This window comes from Rhinopithecus roxellana, chromosome 6 (genome assembly GCF_007565055.1).
Source record: "Rhinopithecus roxellana isolate Shanxi Qingling chromosome 6, ASM756505v1, whole genome shotgun sequence".
Classification (NCBI taxonomy): Eukaryota; Metazoa; Chordata; class Mammalia; order Primates; family Cercopithecidae; genus Rhinopithecus; species Rhinopithecus roxellana.
This window is the reverse complement of record NC_044554.1, coordinates 77,706,097-77,717,990: the sequence shown is the minus strand read 5'-3', so window position 1 is coordinate 77,717,990 and position 11,894 is coordinate 77,706,097. Positions and strand designations below refer to the sequence as shown.

The 11,894-nt window shown below is 55.5% G+C and overlaps 1 protein-coding gene across 1 annotated transcript; it reads left to right on the top strand.

Annotated features, from left to right (window-relative positions):
* The first annotated feature begins 371 nt into the window (after window positions 1-371).
* Window positions 372-7,232, top strand: LOC104677801 (mucin-3B-like). The gene is made up of 10 exons (XM_030931998.1): window positions 372-396; window positions 911-1,096; window positions 3,177-3,292; window positions 3,719-3,783; window positions 4,736-4,884; window positions 5,312-5,377; window positions 5,741-5,903; window positions 6,716-6,807; window positions 6,967-7,019; window positions 7,191-7,232. Exons 1-10 carry the CDS (start codon window positions 372-374, stop codon window positions 7,230-7,232), a joined length of 957 nt encoding a protein of 318 aa, XP_030787858.1.
* Window positions 7,233-11,894: the final 4,662 nt, after the last annotated feature.

Below are 11,894 nucleotides of genomic sequence, written 5' to 3'. Positions count from 1 at the left end.
TCATCATGTCCCCTTCTCCGTCGTCCACCAGCATGACTCCATTGTTCTCTACCACCACTCATTCTATTCCTTCTTCAGCATACACTTTCAGTACAGAAAATGTGGGCTCCTCTTCTATCACAGCTTTTCCTACTCTCTCTTCCTCTGCAACTACCAGCACTTCTCCAACCAGCTCCTCTCTGACCACAGCTCTCACTGAAATAACCCCGTTTTCCTATATTTCCCTTCCCTCCACCACACCCTGTCCAGAAACTATAACAATTACCATAGTCCCTGCCTCTCCCACTGATCCGTGTGTTGAAATAGATTCCAGCACTGAAGCTACTTCTCCTCCCACCACCCCATTAGCAGTGTTTCCCTTTACTACCGAAATGGTCACCTGTCCTAGCTCCATCGGTATGCAAACTACCCTTGCTACATATATGGACACTTTTTCCATGATACCAGAAAGTGAGTCCAGCATCACAACGAATGCTTCCAGTTCCACTGGCACTGGGACTATACGCACAAACAAGGTTTTCATAAGTACTGAAATGCCCACCAGTGAAACCTGGCTGAGCACCAGCTCTGTGATCCCCCCACATCTTCCTGGCGTCTCTACCGTCCCACTCACCACAAAACCAAGCAGTAGCCTTCCGACCATCCTGAGGACTTCAAGCAAGTCAGCACACTCCTCCCCATCCACCGCCAGGACTTCAGAGACACCAGTGGCCAACACCCAGACTCCTACCACCCTTACTTCGCGCAGGACAACTCTCACCACTTCTCAGACGACCACACAGTCAACGTTGACCACCACTGCAGGTTAGACCTTCTGCTTCTCTGTTCCCCTCCTTCCTTCCCTGCAAAATTTCTATGTCACCGAGATCAGGCTTTATCCTGAACTTCCCTTTCTTCCTGTGTTTTCCAGGCACCTGTGACAATGGTGGCACCTGGGAACAGGGCCAGTGTGCTTGCCGTCCGGGGTTCTCTGGGGACCGCTGTGAGTTCCAGACCAGCTGCGACAACGGGGGTCAGTGGGATGGCCTCAAGTGCCAGTGCCCCAGCACCTTCTATGGTTCCCATTGTGAGTTTGCTGTGGAACAGGTGGATCTAGGTGAGTCGCCAGAGTTATGCCTTCTGCGCTTCCTCCCAGAGGGTGTCACTGACTCTCCCCAGACTTACCCCTCTGTGGGGCCTGGAGGCATCCATGGCATTTTGCCCAGTCCTTCCCTCCCTGCCTTCTCTCCCATTCCCTCCACTGCCCCGTGTCATGCTCCTCTCCGTCCTCACCCTTAGGAGGTGGCTGGGACCACACTCCCTCCTGGGATCATCTCCTGACTTGGGCTGCTTGGATCTGTATCAGTTTCCAACTGCCACCCTACCAACAAACACAAGCCTGGCTGCTGAAACAACACGACATTATCATGTTAGAATTCTGTAGATTAGAAGAAGTCTGATGTGGGTGTCACTGGCCTGAAATCAAGGCTTCGCCAGGGCTATGTTGCTTTCCAGAGGTTCCAGGGAAGAATACATTTTTGTGCTCTTTGCAGCTTCCGGAGCCTCCCACATTGCATGTACCAGGGCCCCTGGCTGATCTTCCAAGCCAGCAAGGCTGCACCTCTCTGTGTCTTTCTCCCATAGCCTCATCTCCCTCTGATGAACTCTGGCCTCCTCTATTGCTTCTTCCACTGTTAAGGACTCTTGTGATGACTTTGCCTCCTCCCCAAATAATCTATGTTAATTTTCTCAAGATCAGCTGATTAGGCCGGGTGCGGTGGCTCACACCTGTAATCCCAGCACTTTGGGAGGCCGAGGCGGGAGGATCACCTGAGGTCAGGAGTTCGAGACCAGCCTGGCCAACATGGTGAAACTGTCTCTATTATAAATACAAAAATTAGTTGGGCATGGTGGCAGGTGCCTGTAATCCTCACTACTCAGGAGGCTGAGGCAGGAGAATCGCTTGAATCCAGGATGTGAATGTTGCAGTGAGCTGAGATTTAGCCACTGCACACTAGCCTGGATGACAGAGGGAGAGCGAGACTCTGTCTCAAAGGAAAACAAAAATCAGCTGATTGTCTTATAATCCCTGCAGTTTGGAAGGCTGAGGAGGGAGGATCGGTTGAGGCCAGGAGTTCATGACCATCCTGGACAACACAGGGAGAACCCCATCTCTACAAAAAATTTTTAAAAATTACCTGGGCATGGTGGCTCATGCCTGTGGTCCCAGTAACTTGGGAGGCTGAGGTGGGAGGATCACTTGAGCCTGGAAAGTCAAGGCTGCAGTGAGCTACGATCCCACCATTGCACTCCAGCCTGGATGACAGAATGAGACCCTATCTCAACAATAAAAAAAAGTTAGGCTAATTAGCAATGGAATTCAATCTGTACCCTTCATCCTCCCTTGCCATATCATAGTTCTGGGGATTCGGACATGGACCCCGCCCACCATGGGGGCAGCCAGGAGGGACCACAGGCTGACCGCTGTCTGTCTTCCTGCCTGCTTTCCCTCATCTCCACACATTCCTTCCTTCCTGTCTGTCTCTCTCTTCTCTTTCTTTCTCTCTCTTTCCTTCCTTCCTTCCTTCCTTCCTTCCTTCCTTCCTTCCTTTCTTTCTTTCTTTTCTTTCTTTCTTTCTTTCTTTCTTTCTTTCTTTCTTCTTTCTTCTTCCTCCCTTTTTCTTTCTCTTTCTTTCTTTCTTTTCTTTTTTTCTCTTTCTTTCTCTCTTTATCCTTCCTTCCTTCATTCCTTCCCTCTCTCCCTCTTTCTTTCTTTTCTTTCCTTTCTTTCTTCTTTATCTTTCCTTCCTTCTTTCCTTTCTTTCTTTCATTTCTTTCTCTCCTTCTTTCTCTCATCTTCACACAATGTTTTCTCCCTTTCTTTCTCTCTCTCTCTGTCTTTCTTTTTCATTTTCTAGAGACGGAGTCTCGCTCTGTGGCCCAGGCTGGAGTGCAGTGACGCGATCTTGGCTCACTACTACCTCCGCCTCCTGGGTTCAAGTGATTCTACTGCCTCAGCCTTCCGAGGCACAATGCATCCTGGAATTCCTACATCTGTTCCTGCCTGTGGGCATCAGTCCTCAGGGATCTTGGAGAGGAGCAGCAGGAGGAGCCTGTGGACTGGGGAGGGGGTGGTGTTGGTGGCTTCAGACAGAAGCAGATGGAGAAGTGACTGGGGACATGCATGCTGTGTGCAGATGTAGTGGAGACTGAGGTGAGCATGGAAGTGTCTGTCGATCAGGAGTTCTCGCCGGACCTCAATGACAACACTTCTCAGGCCTACAAGGATTTCAACAAGACCTTCTGGAATCAGGTAAAGGGCAAGGAGAGGGGAATTTTTTTTTTTTTTTTTTTGAGACGGAGTCTCACACTGTTGTCCTGGCTGGAGTGCAGTGGCATGATCTTGGCTCACTGCAACCTCCCCCTCCTGGGTTCACATGATTCTCCTGCCTCAGCCTCCTGAATAGCTGCAATTACAGGTGCACACCACCACACCTGGCTAATGTTTTGTATTTTTAGTAGAGATGGGGTTTCAGTATGTTGGCCAGACTGGTCTCGAACTCCTGACCTTGTGATCCTCCCACCTTGTCTTCCCAAAGTGCTGGGATTATAGGCGTGAGCCATGGCTCCCGGCCGGGGAGGGGAATTGAAGGGTGCTCCCCTGGAGCTGGGATTGGGCATCTGGGTGTCCTCAGGTCTGCAGGTTCGGACGTGAGCCCAGGGATCCTTGGTGTTTCAGATGCAGAAGATTTTTGCAGGCATGCGGGGCTTCACCTTCAAGGGTGTGGAGATCCTGTCCCTGAGGTAGGAGACCCATCTGGAGATGCAGAGGTGGTGTTGGGTGGGGGGAATGTGTGCACAGAAAAAACCCATTCCTTTCTTTGTTAGTCATCAGATTTTATAAAGAGAGGGGTGGAGGGGCTACATAAGGAATCACTCCCTGGGGTATTTTTTGAGATCGTTTTCTGGGGCCATTTCTCTGGAGGAGGGATGGCACCTCTCTTCTTCAGCACACTGGAAGGAGAGAAGTTGCAGGGACATGTGGGAAGGTGGTGCCTGGATCGGTGACTTCTTCACCCTCTGGCTAGCCCCTGCTCTACTGGGTGGGTCAGAATTAGAGAGAGAGAAAGAGAGAGAGGGAGAGAGGGAGAGAGGGAGAGAGAGCGCATCCAGGGGCGCCAGTGGATGATGGCTTGATGCAACACAAGGAGAACGTCAGGCCAGATGTGGTGGCTCACACTTGCAATCCTAGCACTTTGGGAGGGTTAGGCGGGTGGATCACCTGAAACCAGTTCAAGACCAGCCTGGGCAACATAGTGAGAACCCATCTCTACAATAATAAAATTAGTAATAATAATAATAGTGAAATGATTAGCCTGGTGTGGTAGTGCACAACTGTAGTCCTGGATACTTGGGAGGCTGAGGAGTAAGGATCACTTTAGCCCAGGAGTTGGAGGCTGCAGTGAGCTAAATTATACCACTGCACTCTAGCCTGGGTAACAGAGCCAGACTTTGCCTCTATAAAACACACACAGATAGGAAGTCAATCATGTCAATTATTCCTTGTCCTGCCTTCCCAGGCGGACCAAGTCAGGAATGCTGGCAGCCCCTTCTAAAAAGGATGCATGTGGCATCCCGACTCAGGACCTCTGCCCCCTTTCCCACTTCTGGTGCACTTTGGGTTGCTTCTGGAGTGCTCCTCCAAGGACCCATGTGCCCCTGGCTGGGGCACTCTCTAAGGCTGTGGACCTCTCAGGAATGGCAGCATCGTGGTGGACTACCTGGTCCTGCTGGAGCTGCCCTTCAGCCCCCAGCTGGAGAACCAGTATGAGCAGGCGAAGACGACGCTGAAGGAGGCGCTGCAGAATGCCAGCCAGGATGTGGACAGCTGCCAGGACTCTCAGAGTGAGCCCCGGCTGGAGGGAGGGGCCAGGGCCTGAGCCGCCACCCCAGCCCACTCCAGCTGGGCCGGGGGCCCTCTGGACTCAGGTGCCAACCCTATGGTACCTCTGGCAGGTTGGGAGAAGGCAAATGAGTCCACACACAACGTCATCAAGGGTGGGGCTAGGGAGGGTCTTCCCAGGACCTGGGTACTGGGGAAGACAACCCCTGATGGTCATGCTCAGCATTTCCCGGATGGCTGAAGACCTCGGATTATTCAGGGGAGATGAGGTAGGGAACAGGAGTCTTCCCCTGTGGCCCCTCCACAGTTCCCCAGACAGAGACAGCCCTCACCGCCCTCCCTGTGCCTGTCCTGCTTCCTGGTCCTAACCCCTTGACCTTAACCCCTTGACCTCCCCCTCCCATTCCATCTGTGCCTGTGTTCCCGCAGCCATGTGTTTTAAGCCTGACTCCATCAAGGTGAACAACAACAGCAGGACAGAGCTGACTCCGGAAGGTGAGGGTGGGGTAAAAGGTTGAGTGGTCGCTCTCCCGTGGCTATGATCCCAGCCACCAGGGACATTTGCCCATTGAAGCCGGGGGCAGGGAGAGACCTTTGTGGGGGAGGCAAGTGATATGGCCCAGGGTGGCCCTTCCTTGCGCTGATTAGTGGCTTCCACCTGAGGACAGCAGGGGCCACGAGGAGAGGGTGAGGGTGGTGGTGCTGGACTCCCCTCATCGAATCCCAGGGTCTACCCCCACGGCATCCCACCTCGGAAATGGAATCCTCCTCCCGCATTTTCAGAGGCACCATTATCAGGCCCCTGAATAGAATGGATGAGGTCCTTGTCTCTGTGCAACCCCCTCCCCAACCCCTCAGCCATCTGCCGCCGCGCCGCTCCCACGGGCTATGAGGAGTTCTACTTCCCCTTGGTGGAGGCCACCCGGCTCCGCTGTGTCACCAAATGCACGTCGGGCGTGGACAACGCCATCGACTGTCACCAGGGCCAGTGCGTTCTGGAGAGGAGCGGTCCCGCCTGTCGGTAAGGCACCGCTCACCATTAGCATCAGCCGAGCCCCGCCCTCGCACTCTAAGATGAAGCCCCGCCCCATGCTCCGCCCCGGCTCCGCCCCCAGGCCCTACGGTGGAGCCTTGTCCCCAGAGTCCGGCTCCAAGCCCATTCCCCTTGCCCTACGGTGGAGCCTTGCCCTGGAGCTCTGCTCCCTTGCCCTAAGGTGGAGCCCCGCCCCCCTAATGGAGTTGAGTCCAGTCCCCTCGTTCTGGGACCACTCATTCTAGGGTGGGGCCCCGTCCCCCTCGTTCTAGGGTTGAACCCCGCCTCCTTCCAGGGTGGAGCCCTGCCCGCTTGATCTAGGGTGGAATCCCGCCCCGTTACCTAGGGTAGAGCCCCGCCCCCACGTTCTAGGGTGGATTCCCGGCCCCTTGTCTAGGGTGGAACCCCCCGCTTGCCATAGGGTGGAACCCCCCGCTGCCCTAGGCTGGGACCCCGTCCCCTCGCCCGCCCCCGTGGGGCCCAGGTGCACGCGTGGACCCCGAGCCGCGAGGTGAAGAGGGTCTGATCTCCCGCAGCTGCTACTCTACAGACACGCACTGGTTCTCTGGCCCGCGCTGCGAGGTGGCGATCCACTGGAGGGCGCTGGTCGGGGGCCTGACGGCGGGCGCCGCGCTGGTGGTGCTGCTGCTGCTGGCGCTGGGCTTCTGGGCGGTTCGCTCTGGATGGTGGGGCGGCCAGCGCCTAGACCGGTGAGCGCTCAGAGGGCGGGGCCGGGGGTTGAGGGCGGCCAAGGGACCCCAGGCGGGCCCGCTATGTCTGACCGCGGCGGCCCCACCTAGGTCTTGGGACCAGGATAGGAAATGGTTCGAGACCTGGGATGAGGAAATCGTGGGCACTTTTTCAAACTGGGGTTTCGAGGACGACGGAACAGGTGAGTCTCACCTCCTGGGGAAGCAGGCAGGGGCTTTCCTGGGCGCCACTGCGAGGACAGACGCCCTTCCTGCCTTCCTCGCATTTACTCCGTCCCCCTCTCTCTTCCGTCCCCTCCCTCTCCCCTTCTCTTTCTCCCCTCTTCTCTGTCTCTCTCTAGACAAGGATAAAAATTTCCATGTGGCCTTGGAGAAGGTGGACACCACTATGAAGGTGAGGGGCTAAAGAGGGGGACCCCAAGGAACTCTCCCAGCCTCCATTTCAGATTCCCTCGGCGACCCCCCAGAGGGCAAGGAGGGGGCTGGGCTCTGATCAGGAGTGACCTCCCTGTCAGCCCAAACCAGTGGCTCCGCGTTCCCTTCCCTCACTGTGACTCTGTGACAGGTGCACATCAAGAGACCTGAGATGACCTCGTCCTCAGTGTGAGCCCTGCGGGCCCCGTCACCATCCCCTCTGCCCTGCCTGGGACACAAGGCTCTGCACTGCGTCCATTTCAAGGGGTGGCCCCAGGACAGGGGGCAGCTCAGGCTCCTGCTGTTCTTGGGCAAAATGAGACTGTTCCCCCAAATTCCATCCTTCTCTTTCCAACTTGGCTGAAACCCACCAGGAGACGCAGTTCACGTGCAGGCTCTTCCACTGCCGAACCTTGGGCAAGTCAGTAACGAGTCTCAGTTTCCTCACCTGCAAAATGGGTACAACATTCCTGTGTGATATCTCACACCATTGTTGTGTAAACCACATGGATTTGGTCAATTCTCAGTCCTACTCTGCCCTCCGGTCTCAGCCCTCATGTTGCCATTGCCTCTCTTGGATCCTCCAATCCTCATGTCCTTCGCCTGGTCTCCGGCCCTGGTTCCTATTTTCTCTCAATTCCCTACTGCCTGTTTCTTACTTTGAACCTGGAGGCGGCCTGCAGCCCATCCCATCTCCTGCCCTCTCCTGATCTAGCTCCCTGCTGTGTCTCTTGCTCTCATTCCTTAGATGTCCTCTCCTTCTGACTCCGTTCCTTCATCCATCCTGTCCCCAGTCCCCCAGCCCTAAATCCTCCCTCCTCTCCTCACATCCCGGTCCCTAGCAAGGTATAGATAGCCTCTGTGTCTTAGGATACCCCAGCTGCTGTTCCCCCCATCACCCCGTTGCCCAATTCCCCATTTCTCTTGCTCTCATTCCTTGTATCTTCTCCCCTTCTGAGCCTGTCCATTCATCGGTTCTGCCCCCTCTCCCCCAGCCCTAAATACCCCCACTGCTGTTTCCCCCCATCACCCCCCTACCCGATTCTCAATTCTCCACCCCTTTCTCTCACCCTTGGAGCCCCGTGGGTGGTTCAGGGCATGAATTCCCCAGTCCCCAAGGAAAGGCAGCCCCCTCAGTCCCCCTCCTCCTCATTCCCTTCAATCTCCCTCCCCTGTCACCTCACCACTGCCTTTTAAACCCATCCCCTCCTTTTCCCCTCCTCCCCCCTCTCTGGCTAGTGTCACCTCGATTCCTGGGTAACTCTGAGTCCTGAAATCCTCAATCTCCTTGGCCGCGAAGATCGGCTTCAGGGACCGGAAGTCGGCACATCTCCAGGTCTCCATGTGAACACAATATAGAGTTTATTGTAAAAGAAGCTGCTCTCTGTCTGTCTCCCTTTCACCCCGCAGTGGTCTCCACCTGATTGGAGAACAGGGATTTCCAGAGGCGGCGCTGTAGGAGGATCCTGGGAGCACCCGTGTCTCCCAGGGAGGAAGGAGGGGGTCTGTGGGCAGCCCTTGGGGGCCATGACATTCCTCATAGAAAACACAGAGGTTGGGGGGAACCCATTTTGTTGGGGAGTGACTCGGGGCAGGAGCCCCTTGGGCTTTGTGGTCTGTGCTCTCCCCACCCCCACCACTGCCCTGACCTTGACACTGGGGGCTTAGGGAGCAATTAAACCGCTGGTGCTGGGTCAGGGAGTTGGGTGGTCCAGGGGCTAGGGCTGCCTGGTCCAGTCACCCTTTGCAAGGATGGGTAAAGCTGGACCTCCCCAAAGATCTTGATCCCCCACAAGGCTCCCAAACCCTGATAGCAGAGGCACACAACAGAGCATGTCTGCTGGCACAGGGCACTTCTGTTCCTGCTGTTGTGGGCAGTCAGGCCTGCCTGAGGAGTCGAGGGTGTTCAGAAATAACATATCCCCTTGGGTCTTTGGGTGCGGGCTTGGGAGAGGCCCCTGTGATGTTTGCCTGGGACAGGGACGGGCCATGGCCTTTCGTCACCTCTGTGTCTGGCCAGGGGTGGAGACCAGGACCATAAAGTCTCAGGTGTGAGTGGTCACCCCGCCCAGGAGAAGGGCTGGAAGCTGGGGACCCCAGGGAAAGACCTGGACACTTGGAAAGGACCATGTCGAGGCGGGGGATGGGGAGGGATGGCTGGAAGAGAGAGGGGCTTCTTGGGGGTGGGAGTGGAGGGTCCTTCACTTGCTCTGGCCTGTTGCCGGCTGCCCCTTCCACGGTTCTGAACTTCTCCCTCCATGGTCACCCACCCTCCGGCGCTTCTTGGCCCCCACCTCTTGGCACCCATGGTGTGCTCATACCTCTAGCTTCTGTCCCTCCCTCCTTCGCTGCCCCACCCACAGTGGCTCTGACTTCCGCTGAAAGAGAGGGTCCCCGGCTCAGGGCGGTCACTGCTCCAGGACTTATAAGGGAGGAGGGTGGACAGGCTGCCCTTTGTCCAACTCCCTGTGGTCACCACGCGCCACCCACCCAACAGCATCACCTCACCTCTACCCTGGGACAGGCACTGCCCTTCTTCAAGGCAAAGTTCTCTGAGGTCCTTTTTATAGCTGATCCGTTCCTGGGAGGCTTTCATTTCTTGGTCCCTCTTGACGGGGGAAGACGGGCAGCCAGGGGCCCGTTCCCCGGGAAATGCTGGTGATCTGGATTCCGACGCTGGCTCTCTGGCTCTGCGCGTCCTTTACTGCTACATTGACACAGGGTGAGTGCTCCTGGGCTGATGCTCGGGGTCCAGTGCTCTTGGGTGGTCATAGTACACGCCCCTACCTCAGGCAGCAGGGCTGCAGGTGGCCTCCTCCCCTTTGCATGGCAAGGGGCTGCCACAGGGCTGGAGACCCGTGCTGTGACCTCATCTTGCCTTGGGGGTGCTGAAGGGGTCACTGTGGAGACCTGTGGGTGCCTGTGGTGTGCAGGGGATGGTCTGCACACAGCCCCTGGCCGTGGGGTGACTGAAATCCACAGCTTCTGCTCTCCAGGCTCCCCCCAGGAGGATGAGGGGGTTTTGTCACAGACAGTGGGCTCTGCCTGCCCTCATCCTGGGGGCTTTATCTGCTGGAGGGATGGGTCTTTCCAAGCCTCACAGGGGCACTGCACATGCTGCCAGCCCTGATCGGGAGAAAGGAAATCCAGAGGGGTGTCTGACAGTGTCCCCTCTTGACTTGGAGCAGCCTCAGGTTCCCCCTGGGGAATCCCCTCCAGTTAGAAATGGCTGATGGGGCCAGGTGTGGTGGCTCATGCCTGTAATCCCAGCACTTTGGGAGGCCCAGGTGGGTGGATCACCTGAGGTTGGGAGTTTGAGTCCAGCATGGCTAACATGGTGAAACCCTGTCTCCATTAAAAATATAAAAAGTAACCAGGCATGGTGGCTCGCACCTGTAATCCCAGCTACTTGGGAGGCTGAGGCAGGAGAATCACTGGAACCTGGGAGGTGGAGTTTGCAGTGAGGCAAGATTGTGCCACTGCACTCCAGTGTTTAAGAGTGAAACACTGTCAAAAAAAAAAAAGAAAGAAAGAAAGAAGGAAGGAAGGAAGGAAGGAAGGAAGGAAGGAAGGAAGGAAGGAAGGAAGGAAGGAAGGAAGGAAGGAAGGAAGGAAGGAAGGAAGGAAGGAAGGAAGGAAGGAAGGAAGAAGGAAGGAAGGAAGGAAGGAAGAAAGAAGGAAAGAAAGAAAGAAAGAAAGAAAGAAGAAAGAAAGAAAGAAAGAAGAAAGAAAGAAAGAAAGAAAGAAAGAAGAAAGAAAGAAAGAAAGAAAGAAAATTAAAATGGCTGCCAGTTGCGGTGGCTCACGCCTGCAAAGCCAGCACTTTGGGATGCTGAGACAGGCGCATCACGAGGTCAGGAAATTGAGACCATCCCGGCCAACATGGTGAAATCCCAACTCTACCAAAAATATAAAAATCAGCTGGGTGTGGTGGCACACGCCTGTAGTCCCAGCTACTCGGGAAGCTGAGGCAGGAGAATCACTTGAACCCTGGAGGCAGAGGTCGTAGTGAGCCAAGATCGCACCACTGCACTCCAGCCTGGTGACAGAGCGAGACTCTCTCAAACAGACAAACAACAACAACAACAACAACAACAAAGTGGCTGAGGGGCTGCGGGAGGAGACAGAGGCTCAGGGATCCTTGCTTAGCCTGGTCGTGGCTGTGTGTGAGAGATGACTGGTTACCTGCTGATTTCTCTCATACAGAGCAGACTTTCTGATTCCTTCCTGGCAGGGGTGGACAGGGATGAGGAGAGGCCGCAGAGGGAGACCTTGAGTTGAAGGCTGTGGGGTGGGCAGAAGGGGTCGTGAGGGGGCAGGGGAGCTGGGGTGGGAGTCTCTGTAGCCCTGCAGGACACCTTCGAAGTAACCTACCAGGGAAGTTCCACCATCCTCCTAGCCAGGGACTCAGGCCCTCCGAGGCTGCCTCTGTCCGCCAAGCCTTGACAGGTGAGACCTCTTTACCCAACCCGGACATGTTGGGAGAGAGGTACAGGTGGGGAGGAGCTGATGGGAGAGTTTCAAGGGCTGAAGTGATGAACTCTGTGAATTTGGGAACATTATAAGAGTGTGTTAATAACACATAGATTCCCTTTAAGGTAATATAAAGGAGTGGGAAGCTATGGGCTGGGATGGATCTTAGGAGGAGTCCTTTCCATCTCTGCTTCCCAGGCCTGGCCTGACCGATCCTGCAATCTCTCTCTGGTCAGATTATCAAGGAGAGGGTGACGGAGGTGATGACAGCGATGATGAAGGCCCCAGGAGTCAGCAGGTGGCATTGCCTCGGTATACCCAGCCGAGTGTTAGAGACGGACCCCAAGGAACCAAAAGCCCCTGTCCCTCAGATGCTTATAAT

Coding starts and splice junctions, on each gene's coding strand:
- LOC104677801 (XM_030931998.1), top strand. CDS start 372: ATGGTCACCTGTCCTAGCTCCATCG. Junction 4,885..5,311: donor CAGCTGCCAGGACTCTCAGA/GTGAGCCCCGGC, acceptor GTGTTCCCGCAG/CCATGTGTTTTAAGCCTGAC. Junction 5,904..6,715: donor AGGAGCGGTCCCGCCTGTCG/GTAAGGCACCGC, acceptor GGCCCCACCTAG/GTCTTGGGACCAGGATAGGA.